Source organism: Symphodus melops, assembly GCF_947650265.1.
Source record: "Symphodus melops genome assembly, chromosome: 4".
Classification (NCBI taxonomy): domain Eukaryota; kingdom Metazoa; phylum Chordata; class Actinopteri; order Labriformes; family Labridae; genus Symphodus; species Symphodus melops.
Genome location: NC_136694.1, coordinates 4564960 through 4582940, shown reverse-complemented (window position 1 = coordinate 4582940; position 17981 = coordinate 4564960). Strand labels below are relative to the sequence as shown.

The 17981-nt window shown below is 38.1% G+C and overlaps 1 protein-coding gene across 1 annotated transcript; it reads left to right on the top strand.

The window, feature by feature from the left end:
- Nucleotides 1-3690: 3690 nt before the first annotated feature.
- On the top strand, nucleotides 3691-7122 carry barx1 (BARX homeobox 1). Its single transcript, XM_079342231.1, has 4 exons — nucleotides 3691-4090; nucleotides 5247-5538; nucleotides 6090-6174; nucleotides 6722-7122. Exons 1-4 carry the CDS (start codon nucleotides 3889-3891, stop codon nucleotides 6881-6883), a joined length of 741 nt encoding a protein of 246 aa, XP_079198357.1. The 5' UTR covers nucleotides 3691-3888; the 3' UTR covers nucleotides 6884-7122.
- The last annotated feature ends 10859 nt before the right edge of the window (nucleotides 7123-17981 follow it).

Genomic DNA, 17981 nt, shown 5'->3' with positions numbered 1-17981 from the left:
TTATTCACATTTATGAAATCAAAAACATCGACTTTAGCTCTTTATTTTAATACATATTAATTTATTTTACCTTAAAGGGACAATGAAACATAAAAAATATTTTATTTGATCTACGGAGGTGAACATCTTTACTGAAATTAAAGATAGTCCGACAACTTTTATCTGTTCGCTTAATTTGATCTTTGCATGCTTTTATTTGTTGTTCTTTTCATTTCTATAATTTTATTAATGTTGTACATTATCAGGCTATTAGTAGGCCAAAACCATTATTATCAATACTGTACTGATTAAAAAACTCTTTCATGCAGAGTATTAATAATAAGTCTTTTATGAGCTTATCTTGATCAATAGAATAGTAGGCCCAGTATTTGCCATTTGTTTATCAGCCTGAAGTTAAAATGTAATATTCATTAGCCTACAGTGTTTTAAGGTGTGAACATTTTTCACCCTGAAGTTTATGCCTTATCAAAGAAATCCATTGCTCAGTTCCACTACAAAGTTTCTTCTACATGGTTGTCACAGTTCAGATCAGGCTCTTGATTCTTTATTCTTTTGAAGTCCTCTGGTGCAGCCTAGTGGCAGCTAAGATGAAAATCATGTTAAGTTGCAAAAGAGAGGACTAACACAACAGTTCTGAGTGTTTGCACAATCTTAAATAGTAATGTGGCTACAATGAGTCTTAAAGATTTGGACTTTACTAGGCTTATACATACTAAAATTCTTCCAACAGCATTTTAATGTATCTGTAATCTTTTTCGAGCTGGATCAGCATTTGTCTTCTTTAAAATTCACTTAACAGACAAGTTGTTGTTAACGTTTTGAAAAAGCCTAACACCTTTGGGTAATATTATTATTAATATTCAGGTCTATGTATCACTTCCGAGGACAAAAACATACTGCTATGATTCTCTCATTTGTTTCAATACTCCTATCCTCTCAAATCCTGATGCACATAAGCATATAATGATTTGAATGCAAAAGGTCATCTCCGCCTCTGTACTGGGGACAAGTGCAGCAGAAAGACAGATTTGATTATACATAAGCAGCTGAAAATTTGATAAGGGGACAAAGGCTATATGTTTGTGTCAGTTGTTGTTTGTTTGTTTTTGTTTCCCAAACAGGCTTTGGCACAATAATGTAATCAGACTGGACACAAGTCAAGGGAACCAGGGGGGCATTTATCAAGACCCACACTCTTATATCTCAGCCACAAGCAGAAGCTGCTCTTTAGGTTCTTTCCAGCTATTCCAATATGACATGATTTTTCAAACAGCTTATTCTCAAAAGAGTGCTGCCTTTATATATATACAGGAAGAATACAATATGAGATACAATAAGACTCAAAACAACACAATATGGTTCAATATCTGTATTCATTCTTCAAGTTCAGTTACTTTAAACAGACAGAAAAGAACCCAATGATGGATGGATGGATCCACAGAATAGGATTAAATTTGTGTTCATGTCACTGTTAGCACAACTATATAGAAGTAACATACTGTATGAATACATTTCACTGTTTAGTTCAATGATCTTGAGACATGTTTCAAATACAAAGCACAGTTTTAAACAATAAACAATTTTCTGTTCAGTTCTTTTGCCACAAAAAAGATTGAGTACTCAAGAACTCCATAAGAACTTAGCCTTGTAGTCAATGATGAGTACAGAATCTGAAAACATGCAAATATATTTGATAAAAAAATTTGACTGCAGGACTCAAAATGCCTCCTCATTCACTGAGTCCATCCTCAGAGTGTGTGGCCTTAAAGGCTCCAAGTGAAACTTGAAAACACAAATGAATGATTGACTTTATTTTAAAACAAAAAAAACAAAAAACAAAACAAAGGTGTCCGACAAGGAGTAAGTAAAACTGATATCCCTATCCCTTTCTCACTTCCCTTCTATTGAGTCATACGTTATTCCAAAAAACTCTCAACTTTATTTACAACTAATATACAAACAAGAATCCCCATTTTATTTGCCACCTCAAATAAATAAACAAAAATTCCCAATGCATTTACATGTAACAATATAAATAGGAACATGAAGATACACCATGATGCTCAAATAGACATGTAGAACACGTGTGTGTGGGGGGGGGGGACTTTATATAATGTTTAAACAAAAAGGTTTATAAAAGTGGTACATGGAGTAGACAATGTCAAAGATATTGGAAACACGATTTTAGAAATAAACCTGCAGGTAGTGGTTCCTATACATGTGTGTTTACAGATGCACATAAGAAGCCTTACAATTGGATTCGTTAGGAAGTAAAGAAAGATCATAACAGATATGGCTGACACAAACCCTCTCTGGAAGTGTTTCAGTCATTTTAAACTAGGGAGGGATCTCACGAAGGACCACCAGGGGGAGATATTCTAACCAGCTGAAGACGACAGCACACACTTTTGGCAACATCAACTGATGAGCTCCTTGAGAAAATCAATTATACCGTAAAGCTTGGGATATTTACTCCTCATTAGGAAGGGGTATAAAAGTCACTTGGCAGATTCTGTGAAATAAAAAGAGGATTTCTAAAGTTGACTGAAAAGACACGCCTTTGACAATGAATATGACTATAATTATTTAATTGATAATTACAACCATTTTAATATGATATGTCTTTTTTTTTATAATGTCTTTTTCTTCTTCATAAATGTAAAACTGTGTTGTATGTAATTACACAGTATTCTTAACTTTAGAAGTGCTGACACACCAGCTCCTATATTTATCACGTAGTTCATTTAGAAAAGACTTCAAATAAAACTCAGGAGTTCAGTATACAACAAATGTCAAAAAAAGAGTGTAATCGTTAGTTTGAATTGTAAGTTCCAAAGTTAATTTAAAAGGCTGCCAGTATGACAGATGTTTCGCCATTTTTAATTCACATTACACCCAACGGAACATCGTTATGCTATTGAATGTTTTTTTTTTTTTTTTAACCACTACTTGGTTATTCGTTCATGAATTTGTAGCATATAAAATATTTTGGCATATCACGTCGTTATATAGGCTTAATCATACACAACAGTAAAATCTGCAAAGACACGGATTTCTAGATCACTGTCTCTTGTGATTATTGTCCAACCTGCAGGCCTACTCGAGACATGCATGCTTGGAAATCTACATGCAGCAAGTTAAAGCTGTATTAGCATCATTGTCTAGCACGTTTAATCAACACACGCATGAGCACGTGTAATCAACGTTGCAGTCTTCGATATTAATCATTTTAAATTCAACAGAAAACGTTGTATACCTATGTTGCATTATGATCAACATCCTCATCATCATCTTCAAACTGCTGTCCTATAACTCGCAGACATCTGCAGGAAAATCTCAGTCCTTTCAAGTCCTTATTTTCTTCCGTTTTGCATATTAATCAATGCTGGACGTGTAGTTTTGCATGCAACTTTGGTCCAGTGAAGGCGCCCAGAGAAGACAAACCCTGGGAGGAGGTGGAGCTCTAACGAGACTCATAAAACCCAAACCTTATTCCTCAACTCACTGCCAAGGTGACGCGCACAGCGGCTGACAAATAGCTCCCTACCTCCGCTGCTGAGACACAGTGAGGGGGGCATGAACACTGCCGGGATCAAATCTTTTGTTTCCACGATTTTCTCTCGGATCCAGATCTCTTCACACTTAAAGAGCGCATCTAAACAAGAGACGACTAATGCGTAAAACCCAAAGAAGACGCACAGACGCGCAGAGAAATCGGCGACCTGTACCTGAAATTTTGCTCGTCCAAAAGGATAACTTGAGCCACAGTATTGATCACCGGACTACAGAGGCACCACAGCGGGAATATGACATTTGGTTTGGGCCACTGAAGGAGAGTTCGTCGGTGTTCGCGCTTGGTGTCCGTTGAAGTGACCGCAAAGCCACATCATGCAGCATCCTTTGGACATGGGAGCGCATTATTATCCTCCGGAAGTTTATCCCGACCACAGGACTCATCGCTACAGAAGTTTCATGATAGAGGAGATCCTGACTGATCATCCGGAACACAAAGTATCGGCTCCGGCCGGAGAGTTTCTTAAATTTGGGGTTCATGCGCTCCTGTCCACGCGGCCTTTCCATAACCAACTAGGTAAGAGAACACATTGTTTTGCGCTTGGGAGTAATTTATATCATGTCACCTCGTATCATAACAGCCTGTTAATTTAATGTATAATTACAATGGAAAATTATTATCATAAAAAAATTTAGTTTGCTCCTCACCAAAAGAGTTCTAATGATAAAATAATGTTGCTTTTATAGCTGCAGGATATTTTAGACGAGTTGCATGATTTACAACACTTAAGCAGAAATGTCATAGGCCTATCCTTGATATTCATAAAACCAAAATAATCACTATATATTATGTCAAACTATAAAACAGATAATAGTCTTTTCTTTTAATAATAAGAAAAACACTTGAAGGCTTTATTGAAAGACATAATTATTATCTGCATGTTTTTGAATTCATGCGCAAAATTATGATTCATATTCTTGTTGGTTCGCTCATTCGCTCCAACGTTACAGAAATAAAAGGGCACAATTGTGCGATATTTAAGCCCATTGTTAAAATGTCACACTACTCTAAGAATTATGTATTATCCAGCCAAATTTGTTTTTTTTTTCTTTTCTGAGGCAATTTAGGTTTTTGATGTCGCTGTCAGAAATATTTTGTTCTGATTGTAAACTATATGGTTTCAGCTTTTTTAATCAGATTATGCTACTATATAACATAATACAACGTGTGCACGTGCATCACTTCATTTTATTTTATAGTGACTCAAATCAACATCAATCATATAGGCTAACGCATACAGCCTTTTAGGCTTTGTTAAAAAAAAATACAAAATTTAAGGACTACTTTATGTAGGCCTAAGGTTTTTATCCAATCTTGTTGATAAGGCCAATTCTGCCGTTTCATATCAGTTAGCATTTCATTATAAATGCGTGATTCTGACTTTGTCTCTTTGTCAGCAGTGGTTAAGGCAGTATGGGTCTCAGTTTAGCCTCTGGCCTGAACTTTGACCCTAAGCGTCTTTAGATATAATAATTATATTATACGCCCTTATAGGAACAGTTACTTCTCCTATCAAACAAATCCGGTGATCTGCTTCATAGAGCTGCTGCTTCCCGAGGGCAGTTACAGTGTGCTTCTGATTTACACCATAGCCTTAACTTGCTGAAAACAACCTGATCTGAGTTTCTATAACAAACCTCCCTGGTTTTGTCTTTTTGTTCCGTCAATCTAGTGCTAAAAGCGGACCAGACGAGCCTCTTGAAGTTCCCCATCTCCCCCCTGTCCTGCTCTCTGAGCTCCCCGCTCGGCTCCCCGCTGCTGTCCGCGGCTCAGGGCCTGCAGATCGGCTCTGCGTCCCACCACTTGCCGCTGGACCTGCACCTCCGCGGGAAGCTGGAGCACGGAGCCGACGGGGGCAGCAAGACCAAGAAGGGCCGCCGGAGCCGCACCGTGTTTACCGAGCTTCAGCTCATGGGCCTGGAGAAACGCTTCGAGAAGCAGAAGTATCTCTCCACGCCTGATAGGTGAGTTAAGCCAATCAGATACCTGCGAAAAAACACGGATTTATGGTTTTAGGCTATCGGGCATGTGTTTGTCTATAATAATTTGTCTTATTTTATTATCATCAAATGGAGGCCCATTCTTATTTGCAAAATTGAACAAATTGTAACAAAGATTTTTATTGTGTTTGTTGTTATTTTTTTGTAATGCACCTAAAAGGTGTCAGATAGGCTCTGAACACTGAATGAAACAACGTGAAAATAGCTAAGTAAGAGAATCATTTGAGCTTTTTAAAGAGTTAGTCCCCATGCTGATTAAAGTTGATTTGACAATAAGTTAAAGAGGACATGACCTCAGATGACAGACTCTTCTTTAATCTTGTGGGTTTTAACAATGTCTAACTAAATGCTGCAAGTAGCATCAGACAGAGGCTCTCCGTGTCTTCTTCAACTACACTATTTTTTGTGTTTTATATATTTGGTCAATTTTCCCAGATTGAAAACCGTAAACTGATCTGAACTGTGAATGTGGTTTGAATTTCATTCCTTTTTGTTCTTGTGTTTGTACCTCACAGAATAGACCTCGCTGAGTCTTTGGGCCTCAGTCAGCTTCAGGTGAAAACATGGTACCAGAACAGGAGGATGAAATGGAAGAAGATCGTAAGTTCTTCTTCATTCTAACTGACATTATGATGATAAGGATTTAGACATGATGTGGGTCCCTAGAAACAACACAAGCTTTAAGACGGATTCATTTTGGAAATGTTTTCGCTCTGTATTATCAAAAGAGGTTGATGGGAAATGTAGTGTACTGAAGGATTAAGAGACCCACATCAGCTCCAGAGGAGAAAAATGTAGTAATAGCTGAGAGTAATTTCAATAATTATTTCCGGTAATTTATCTAATTATTTATTATATTTATAAGGAAAAGACACCTTACACAGAGTGACACAAAATACAAACAAACATCTTCACATGCAGCAGATAAGTGATTAGTGAGATTAGTGAGTCCAATTTAAAAGGTTTTATGCAGTTTATTATATCTTTAACTCATCAGAACTATATGACATGTAATCTGTTTCAAACCGACTGTTTTATTATATGGGTGTGATGGATTGTGACGATTACTGACAAGAGGTCTTACAGGTCATCTTAGTATCACAGAGTGAATTTACACTTGTCATTCCTTCTTTTCTTCCTTCTGCAGGTTCTACAGGGAGGAGGCCTGGAGTCTCCAACTAAACCAAAAGGCCGTCCAAAGAAGAACTCCATCCCCAGCAGTGAGCAGCTCTCTGAGCAGGAGAGATCTGCCACCGACGCTGACCCAGAAGGCTCTGGCTCCCAGTCAGAGAGCACTCAGGAGGAATGACCTGCCTGCAGCCCTGCAGATCTCTTGGACTCTTAGTTTGTGTCTCCTGTGGATGGGGCGCATTAAGCTGGAATTGTCTTGTGCACGGTCTGCAGAGACTCTCAGGCCCTGCAGAAAGCTGAACTGTAACAGCCGTGTATCCGTGTCGCAGACCTCCGTGCAGTCCCTCATGATGAACTTGATGCTGTTGAGGAGCGAACTCGAACTTTGCAGTAGGTCTAAACCTTTATATTCTAAGGATCCACTCTAACTCATCTGGTTTGCATTTCTTTTGTGTAACTGTGCTATGTTTAATTATTAAATATATTTTCACTACTGTTTTCTGTTTATTATAAACAACATGGTAAGATTTAAATCAAGTGCTGGGCGCAGCAACTATGAAAGCAGGTTCGCCATCACTCACACATGCATCACTTTTTTTGTGTGGCCTAATATGGTCGCATACTGCCACTTACTGATTCCTCACATATTTTGTGGCTTTTGAAGAAATGCACTCTTTGAAAATACCAGTAAGACAGAGAGATAGTAATGAAGTATCTAATGCAGCAGGGTTGTTGTGACTTCTTATGAAAAAGGATGGAAATCAGGTGGCAATCAAACAAACCTTTACAAGTAAAAAATAAGCCTGGTTTAATGATCTCCTTTATTGATTCAGCAGGAGCTATGCGCTTCTTTTGAAGACATGGATTCAGACATTTTTTGTTTTATTTTGTTGAATGGTAGAAGTAGAATGTTGGAGACTCCTCTGAGAAACTTGTGCAATGCAGAACACAGAAAAATGATGCTAATTATTTGATTTTTTCCTAAATGATCTAAAAAGTCTTTTGATTTTAAACTGCAGGTTAAGAGAACAAGTGGAATATTTACATGAGGTGTGCGGGAGGTTATTTGTTTTAAGTCTTTAATAAGAGCCAAATATCATCTTGAGTCCTATTGCAACTCTGACATTGCCTACATTTCCATGGCCACAACTTTTTGTAAATTTGAAGTTATTAAGATAGGCTATTATCCTACAAATATAATATAAGCTACAGTCAAATAAAGAAATAGTTAGCATTTTAATTGGAGAAAGGAAAAAAGTAATTCAAACTGGAGGATAAATGTGTGTGTGTGTGTGTGTGTGTGTGTGTGTGTGTGTGTGTGTGTGTGTGTGTGTGTGTGTGTATCAGTGGATGCATGAAAGCTATTTGGTTTTTTTTGTGTTCAAAAGTCGTTATATGATTTTTAATAGCCCAAAGATTGGGTAGATATTGACAGCCCCCCCCAGGCTATAATTAGGCATATTGTTAACTTTCAAAATACACATTTTGCAATCCGTGCTCTTCTGTCTGACACGGAAAGCGATGAATTCAAGTCAATGGAGGTTCCAATATCAATCACTTTGTCATTACGAAACCCCGCGGGACTGACTTACAATTATCTTTAAAACTATTGTGGGGCGCGTTCAGGCTCAGTCAAAACGCAGAAAATACCCAAGCTGAATGACAAATAATAAATAATGGAATTTATCAATCATCAAAAGGCACATTGATCAAACGAATAAATCAGACAGGTCTGTAGTTCACTGTCAGAGGACATTTCAGCACGTTCATGCTCAGTTAAAACGCAGGAAATACCATCAATGATTAATAAGTAGGCCCATTTTCTGCAGAATATACTGCTATAGCCCGCTGTTAGGCTATTTGAAGATATGAAAACGACTTGACCATCCTGCATACAATTTTACGTGATATGAATTAGATTCCATCCCACGTCAGACTTTTACTCATGCATGATCATTTATTTTAAACTAGAAACGGATTTAGTTTGACAGCTGCATCAGGTCATCATGTTTCAAAACGGAAGAAAAACTAAGGAATCTATCTTCCTTTCTTTGGAGAGGCAACAACCTTTAATATCCCCTGTTAGGCCTACATTTGTTCTTAATTTCCTTCCAATGGTAAATGTCATATTCTTGAATGGAGATTGTGCAAAGTGGCTGGCACGATACAATCTCATAGTCCATCACATGAACGCATCTTGTTGACTGTAAACCATTTGGGCTTGTGCCCTGCTTTCACCACGTCTCACATCAGCTGTGTGTGAGCTACAAATATAGCAGAAACTCTGCGGGATAAGGGTGAAATTTACAGTCTATGGGTTTAACACACACAGGCGCGTCCACGCACACAGGATCCCTCTAAGCAGAGCCTTTTTATGACTGAATAGGAGATTTATTTTTTTAATGATGCAGACCCTGCCTATAGTTTTTTAAATTCATTATCACGACGCATATTATAGGGAGATTTTATTTTTTATTTTTTATTCCACTATCATGTTGTTGTTCTTGTTGACAAGGCTCAAACTTAAAACTTGACGGACAGGCAGCCTACTTTAAATAGAACTATTCATTGTACACTATTTAAAACTCGTATTTTTTCCTGAAACATTTTAATAGCATCACTGAAGAGCCTAGTCTGCTATATTTCAAAAGAAGAATTACGCTATGAAAAATTGTATTAAATAGCCTTACGTTTATTTTTCGCGACCGAGATAAACAAAAAAAACAAAACATAAAAAATCCCTTTTTTCGACATCTAAAAGTCTGACAACCTGAACAGGCCGCATCATTGAAAACATGTATATAGCAAACGGTGAACTTTGAAATGAATATGGTTAAATATGCAATTTGTCAATCACACAACGGCACATTGATTAAACGAACAAAGCAGGTGTTCACTGTCAGAGGACTCTTCTGCGCTACTACATCCTAATATTAGGCCTACATTGAAAACACACCGGTTTAACTTCTTTATTTAAGTTTTACATTTAAATGTATACCTCTGCTAAAAAGTTGTAAAATGTACTGTGGCACAATACTTATTAACCTGAAAACTTTTCCCTCCATCTCTTTTACCGACCAGCTCTCCAACAACCCGAACAGGCAAAAAAAAAAAACAAAAAACAAAAAAACAACCTTTAATAAAAATAAAGAGAGAAACAGGCACCGAGAAATATACCTGTTTTACCAGCAGTATAACGAAGGAGGAAGTGCAGGCCTGGTCATCATTTGAAAATTTGCTAAATCATTTTTTTTTTTTACTTTCTTTACTGTATTTTTTCCCCAGAAATCTGCACACAAAAATATACACAAACTCCCTATTCTTTTTTATTAGAAATGTCAAAGTTGACCAACAAAAATAGGGCAGAATAGGTTACATCAGAATGATCAATACAACAAAAGGTTATAGATTTTTTTTTTTTAAAAGCCTTTAAATACAAACATGTTTAAAGTTAAACTGGGGTGAAACCAAAAGGCTTCATAACCGAAAGCTGAAATTATTTTTTAAATTGTGTTTTGAAAGCAGATAATCTTCTTCAAAATTGCATTTGATTTCCTCTAATCTAGTACAAGTTAGGTTTGTTTCTGCTAGTAAAGTTTAACATCAGACAAAAGGATGAGGAAGGAGGAGTTGAATCTTGATCTCCTTGTTGCTTTAAAGCAGCTCAAAGCTAAAGTGCTGAAGTCTTTAATGTTTATACGACTTTGCTGTTCAACGTGTCTTTCTGCATGTCACCTTCCTCTTTTCTCCACAAGCTTCATGTTGGACCTGATGACCTTGACGTAAAGGTGATGTCCTTGAAGTGTGCGGGATCAAAAAGCAGCTGCTCATAATGTGGCGAACATGAGCGCTGATGTCAGCACGTTGAAAGTGCTGTAAACAAAAAGAACAAAGCGAGAGTGCAAAGGTAGTTCACTCGCCGGAAACACGTCTTAAACACATATTAAATATGGAAATGAACGGTGTTCATCTGCTGCATATGGCCTTCAACTAACAACCTATTCAAAAACGACAGGTTTGCATAAACACTCAAATGATTTTTTGAAAGAAGTGGGGTGTGCCTTTTTTAAATCCAGCCCAAGGAGGTATTTTTTTCAGTTTCTCTCCCTTTGATATACAAAACAACAATACTCTCATTTCACAGATCTGCCTCAATGAGTGAGGCTCAGCACTTAAAATTTCTTTTTTTCAAGACATTTGTCTAAGTCTAATTTTTTATGTAAAACCAACTTGATTTTTTTGCATGGCTATAATCGGCTATAAAAATATTCACATTATGTTAAAAACCTGCAAATTTTGAATAAATGTTTGGATGGAAAACCTAATAGCCTATTTAAATCAAGAAACCCTGTTACAGACATTCATAGCCTATGAAGAAAAAGCAGGGTGATGTTTTCAAGGCCTAAAAAACTCTTGATAATAATTCTCACTGGCACGTCTTTACAATTTACAGAATCCAGATTCTTCAAATTCCTCTTAATCATCCTAAATACCTTTTTTTTTATTTTTTATAAAGTGCACCTCATTTTTACATGGTGGTCTCATAACAGCTCTCAGTTTCACCTAAAGATCCAAATGGCCATCTGTGACACACGAGTGCATACAGACACACACACACACACACACACACACACACACACACACACACACATACACACAGACACACACACACCTACACACACACACACACACACACACACACACACACACACACACACACACACACACACACCATCATCATCATCATCATCCGAGCAAATGGCTAATCAGTCTTTGCCCAGAAAGTCAAAGATATGTCAAGGCTTAATCATATGCAGATTAATGACAGGTTAACCTAAACACAGGGCTGCGCTGAGGTTGGCGAATGAGTCGCAGCAATAAGAAAGAAAAACACAAGCACATTTAGGAAATGCATTTATGACTATTGTCAATTTGTAAATGGTACAAGGTGGCTGTGTGTGGTCGGTGCAGATTAAAGCTGCAGCCGGCTGCATGATGCAGACTTCTTCCACGTGCACATCCTCTCTCCCGGGCTTTGAAACAGGCCGAGTGTTGGACAGCAATGACTTCCGACATAAATTACAATCAGGAGGAAGAGTCAGCGCCAGGAATCCGCAGATTCGGAACATCCATACTCGATGTAATTTAATCATTAAGGGGACTCTTTGTGGTGGCATGATAGCGTTCTGGTGCTAGCAATGAGAGGTTGACCCCAATTTCTGAGCGCGGGTGTTTATGGAGTCAAAAGGTCTGTGCTTAGATGGAGTCCATGCAGGCTGGGGGTCTGTAAGGGGGGGCCCAGGGGGGGCCAGTGTCCGCCCAGCCACGCACAGGAGAATTTCTCCACAATTAAAGAGCCCCTGATTAATCTAACGTATGTGCCAAAACTGCACATGCGGCGTATGATCCCAATTAGCCTGAAACCCAACTCTGTGCAGGCCCAGCTCCACATTAGCTCTGCAATTCTTCTCTTTATTTTCACTGGACACTCCCCGACAACATGGCTGTTTTTTCTAAAGCCAAGATTGTTACAAATTCTGCTTGTGGGGATAATTCTAACGGAGCGATGTTGATGTTGAGAGGACGTATGTTATCATCGTTCAAAATGTTACTGATGGAGGCGCAGGCAGGGACTCTTACATGTAAATCACCAAACTGGGAGTTTATATCTGAAGAAGCTATGAAAACAAAAAATACAGCTAACTCTGAAAAGAATGAAGAGAGACAACTGCTCACTTTATTAGGGCCACAGCACACACCGAGAGGAGGCAAGGATCCTATAGAGAAGTACAGAATTAGTAGTAAACATGGTATTCAAATATTACACATTATATAGTATAGTTGGGAATTACGTGCTTCATCTTATTATTCATCATCTTGTTTTCCTGAAGGCAGCACATCATTTGCAAATCAAAGTTAAAATTTATCCAAATTATCTTTTTTAAAACACATAAAAAACTCATTCCCTTTGTTTTATTTCTTAATGGTATCCAGCTATGGACACAGTTTTACAAAGTTTTTGGGATTTCAGTGGAACATCATTGCATCCTCAAAGTGACTCCAATCAAAAGAAGACAACAGTTTTCACCATTAGTGCTTATTAGCGTGCTAATTGGTAGCATACTGATTGCTCATTTGTCATGGGCACAGTTGGCCTACCTTATTTTACAAGATATTGGGCTATAACAACAACAGCAATAATTATAAGGGTATTGAGGGTACGCTCTTAGTTAATGGCCTGCTGGCTATAGACTATGACCATGCAGAAAAAAATACCAATAAGCGCTAGAATGCCAGAATGCTACTAATTAGCATGTTTATAAGCAACTACGGTAAACATAGTGATCATAATTTAATGTGTTGGCAAACATGGTTAGGTAAAAAACTTAGCTATATGTTAATCATATCATTAATCATGAAACTGCAGAAAATCTCAGTCTTCTGTAATTAACTGTAACATAGTTGAAGAGTCATTTCCTAAGCAAGTCTGTATTCTGCACGATCATCAATTGTTTTGGCAACTAGCTGCAGTCTACACAACACAACGTGTTCACCGACTCTCAGCTTCACAAATTGCTCTGTGTGTCTAACATTTATTTTGAGGCCGAGCTCTCAGCACTCTGAAGGGGGACGTAAAGGGCGCTGCAGAGCAGCGTTTACAGTCTGAAGTGTGGAGGAAGAAAGTCCTGACTGTTTCACTCTCCTCGACAGCTTACACCAGTGAGAGGGCACTCACCCCGGGCTGCACTTCAAATAAATAAATACTCTTTTTCTCTGTCGACTCAGAGCTCACATTTTATAACCCAGAATGAGAATGAACATACTTATCAAATCCTGTATCTAATGATGTCTTTACAGTTTTTTATCATTGACAACCGCCTGGCGATTTGTTCTTCCATATCGGAAATGCAAAGACACTGATACCATGATATGATGACAGCCACGTTTTAAATGGTGTAGTATTGAGACACAGGTTTGACCTTGCATGATCTAAGGGAGCTTTTCAACAATTCTGCACGTAAACATGTTTCATCTCTCACCTTATTTAGCCATCGAGCTCATCTGATTTACACCTTTCATGTTCTTCGATATCTCTCTCTGAGGTGCCTTTGCTCCCTCGATGAAAATAAAAAGATCATACAATAATAATGGGTAAAGTAAACACATTGAAATATTTTTTTTTGTATGGCATCCTGGGACTCTCTTTCTTGGTGGCTTCAGACTCATACAGTCCACATCAGACCACAGTCTTGAGTGGGTAAAGCAGACCCTCACTTAAAAAGGGCTCAATGACTCTTGTGTTAATTTTTTGTTGTGACCCCTCGCTGTGCCTCCTTTGAGCTACTTCTTCGGTAAAGAAGGTATCGAGCTGTCAATCATGACATTACATAGATAGATAGATAGATAGATAGATAGATAGATAGATGAAATAACTATTATCCATATTACCGAAAAGTGTCTTAGATGTGTACTTCAATCAAGAGAGACAGTTGATAATCACGAGGTATGATAGGCTGAAAATGAAGGAGGAACGCCGTGCCATTGGTTAGACGAGGTCCGCTGACAGGACAGCTGATTGACCCAAAGACAGCCCAGACTGACAGCTGGAGAATGACAGCGGTAGTGTGCATTGGATAGGGTGAAAGAGAGAGACCTGATCGCAGGTCACTATAGTCTTCATTACTGAACTTACGCTAGAGCTTCATTTTAATTTTAAAGTTTGCACCATGTTCGATCTGTTAACTATGACATAGGGAACCTTGTTCGGCTCCTAACCCAAGTCCTGACAGACTGAGTGCATGATGTTTGACAGAGTTTTGTAAGATTAACTTGTAAAACCATAAATAAAAGTAACTTTGAAAAACAGAAAGAGCCAGGAAACCTGTGCAGCTTGTGACCAAACTCAGCACTGCCCTGTTCTCATCAGAATCTGATTTTTGACAGGAGACAGAGAAGCAGAGCAGCCCACACCACTGTGTCATTCAGATACTTCTTACTCATTTCCCTCACAGATGTCAGTGTGTGTGGGTTAGGACAGGGGAGACAAAGTGGATGTGTACTGGTTTTCCAAACACTCAAACACTGTTGACAGGTCAACGTTTGATAAGAAACATATGCAGGTTACGTCCGTCAGGTTATCAAATGCAAAGTATTATAAAAGTGTTTTTTTACCAGACAACTACGTTTGTGTGATGGTTGATTCACATGGCTGGATTCATAATAACGTAAACATAATCTTAGAAACAGGATTGGTAGGTCATACATTTCAGTATGATTATAAGAACATAGTGTATTTGATGACCTGCTGTCCAACAACAACTAATCAAACTTTTTATTTCCTTTTTTATGGCAAATATGTATTTTTGTTTCAGCAAAAGTGCAACACGTTCCAATTCAATTCAATTGTTTCAATAATAAATCTTCAAAATAATTGTATTTCATTGATTTGGATCAAACACTCACTGTTTTTGTTGATGTTTAATGTGAAGTACATCTTCATGTTTTTCTCTTTTTGTGAACATGTTGAAAATCTAGACCTTCATGCCTTGTTTTGTAAGCTTAATCGTCTGTTTCCTAAAATATATCAACTTAGTTTTAATTTTTTAAAAAAGCAACAAATAATCCCATTAAAGTAGCTTAACCTTTCAAACGGTAGTCTGCAGTCTTCAGAGCTTCCCAAAACATGTCCGTAAAGATCCTCATTATAAACCTACTGTGATTCTGTATTTAATCACACATTTTTACAAGTGGAGCAGGTTAAAGATGAGGAGGATGGACTTTTCTCATCATTGAGAGGTTTGCAAATGAAAGATGACACCTTTGATCAAGATTGCAAGTCTGTATGTCTCCGCTTGGCTGTGGGGTCGGTGACCTCGCCCATGAAGAGGATGCTTCTGGTGGAGCTTTCCAGGATGAAAATCAGGAAGGGTCGGTTGATAGTGATGGATGGAGGCATTTTGATGCATACTCCATTAGACTGACAGCTGCTGCCTCTGTTCCCATCTCAGTGACAATGGAAGGAAGGCTTCATAGAGTCATGTTTTATGAACAAAGAGATCTCTCTCAGACAAGGTACATTTCAGCTTTATCAGAATCCTGTGAAAATATTTATCAATTATCAAGTATGATATTTTATATATATATATATATATATCAAATGTAAGTCTGCAATGTTCCTGAACTACTGCTTATATTGATGAGTAGAAATATCCCCATGTTGTTCATTTGAACAAAAAAATTGCAAAGAAACTGTCTTCTACCTTTGATATTTTCAGCCTGTACTCATGCCCATTTCTTTCAGGGTGTTCTCCAGGGCAGCATCAGAACAGATGGAACATTTTGGCAGGTGCAGCTAAATGTAGCTGAGAAACAAAGGACAACGATTGCAAAACATCAGCACACACTACAAAGATAAAAAGCTGCTGATGGAAACCATCACGTTTCAACCGTATGCTTTCATCAGCTCTCCAAAGACATTAATGTGGGTGTTACCCATTTATAAACAGTTGGAGCCAGGTGCCAAACTTGTAGATAAATAATCAAGAAAAATTGGTACAAAATTAATACAATCACGGTCAAAATTAAACAACATAAAATACAGAGAATTCTGAAAGCATCAAATAAAAAACACACATTCACACAAAACAAGTTTGAATTGGTAGGAAAAATCCCCCGCAACAAAAATGTATCCAAAACATATGGGTCAGGTCTTCAACCGGAAGGGTGCGGATTCCATCCTCAGCTCCTGCAGGTACATTTTCGATCTCTTGGGCAAGATACGTACCCCACGTGGGGGGAATGAATTAATAAATACTGATGAAATCTTTACATAACAACCTCTAGCATCAGTATGTGAATGGGTTTCCTGTGGATGAAAAGCCCTTTGAGTCAGAGCATTGTCCATCACAAAACTTCTAAGATACATGACAATGTAAGCTCCTGGTTTAAGTCTCTGGGATACTGTGTCTGTAGATAAGGAATCCAGTAGGCCTCCCTGCAGTAGTGGCCATAAACTACTCATCCCTTTAAATCTTTACGCACAAGCCACGTGACAGACACAATTAAAATGTCTAGTAACAGGTGACTCAGTAAAACAAGAGAGAAGCTGATTTTTGCAAAAAGTCCACCTGTCAAAGCAGCTACTTTATTAACGGCTCCGCTGTAGAGACAGTGAGTCAGTATAGATACTGAGGCATCATCTTTGAAGAAAAGACTGATCTTTGATGCAAACACTGACTCCACCTGCAAAAAGGCCAGTAAAAGTGATTTTGTTCTTGAGGAAACTGACAAGTTTTAATGTTGATGAATCTCTTCTGAAATGTTTTATTCATCTTTTATCAAGTCCATTTGAACTTTTGCGACGATCTGTTGGTTTGGTAACCTCAGCATCAATCAGAAAAAAATGCAAGGAAAGATTGTTACATTTTGTAGACAGACTGATGGCATTGACTTGAACTTGGTCTTTTTTTTTTTTTTTGTACAGTAAGAGCCACTCAGAAGGCAAAGGCCATCTTGGAAGACCCTCAGCACACCCTGCATGCAGAGTTCAGACTTCAGGTACAGGGAGGAGGTTCACTTATGTTAGGAGATTTAAATCTTACAGACACCTAAGGTCATTTGTCCCATTAGCTGTTGGGTTTTTAAATAAGCTGCAGGCATTGTTGCATGTACACTTTTATGATGTCAAGATAAAATCATCTTAAAATTAAATTCTTAAACTCTCAGGTGAATGGAAGCAACAATATTAATAAAAAGGTTACTTCTCTTGCTAGGTGTTTAAATCTGCTGGCAGCAGTGTGTTGAATTAACTGCAGTCTCTTATCTGGCTGTTGTAGTCGATAACTATGATAACTAACAATGTCTTACATACACATCTTTTTAACCAAAGAAAACAGTTTCTGCATTCTTACAATTTGTCGATGGCCATTTTCAGACCTGATGGAGTTAAAGATCTCGTCCTGCAGGTGTCAAGTGATTTCCTGTGTCTCAGATCACAGCTCTCAGCCTTGTAGCTAATGGCGGCAGGCATTAGAGGATATAAACAAGAGCCCATCAGCTCCTCTTCCCTCTCCGCCCTCAGTCAGCTCTGTTTGCAGCACAGTTTGAGGGAACCTCAGTGGGCCTGATTGATTTGAGATGGGCGATTCCCTGACTTCATGCTTGTATTTAAAGCAAGACAGCTGTTGGGAGAAATCAAAATCCTGCAGGAGCTGGAGACATCTGTTTAACCGAGTCGTTGCCTTTCACGAGAGGAGTAAATAAAAAAAACATGCACC

Excerpts from the sequence above, each read along its gene's own strand:
- barx1 (XM_079342231.1), top strand. The coding sequence starts at position 3,889 with ATGCAGCATCCTTTGGACATGGGAGCGCATTATTATCCTCCGGAAGTT. Across the intron at positions 4,091-5,246 it reads GCCTTTCCATAACCAACTAG|TGCTAAAAGCGGACCAGACG; the intron begins GTAAGAGAACAC and ends CCGTCAATCTAG. Across the intron at positions 5,539-6,089 it reads TATCTCTCCACGCCTGATAG|AATAGACCTCGCTGAGTCTT; the intron begins GTGAGTTAAGCC and ends TGTACCTCACAG.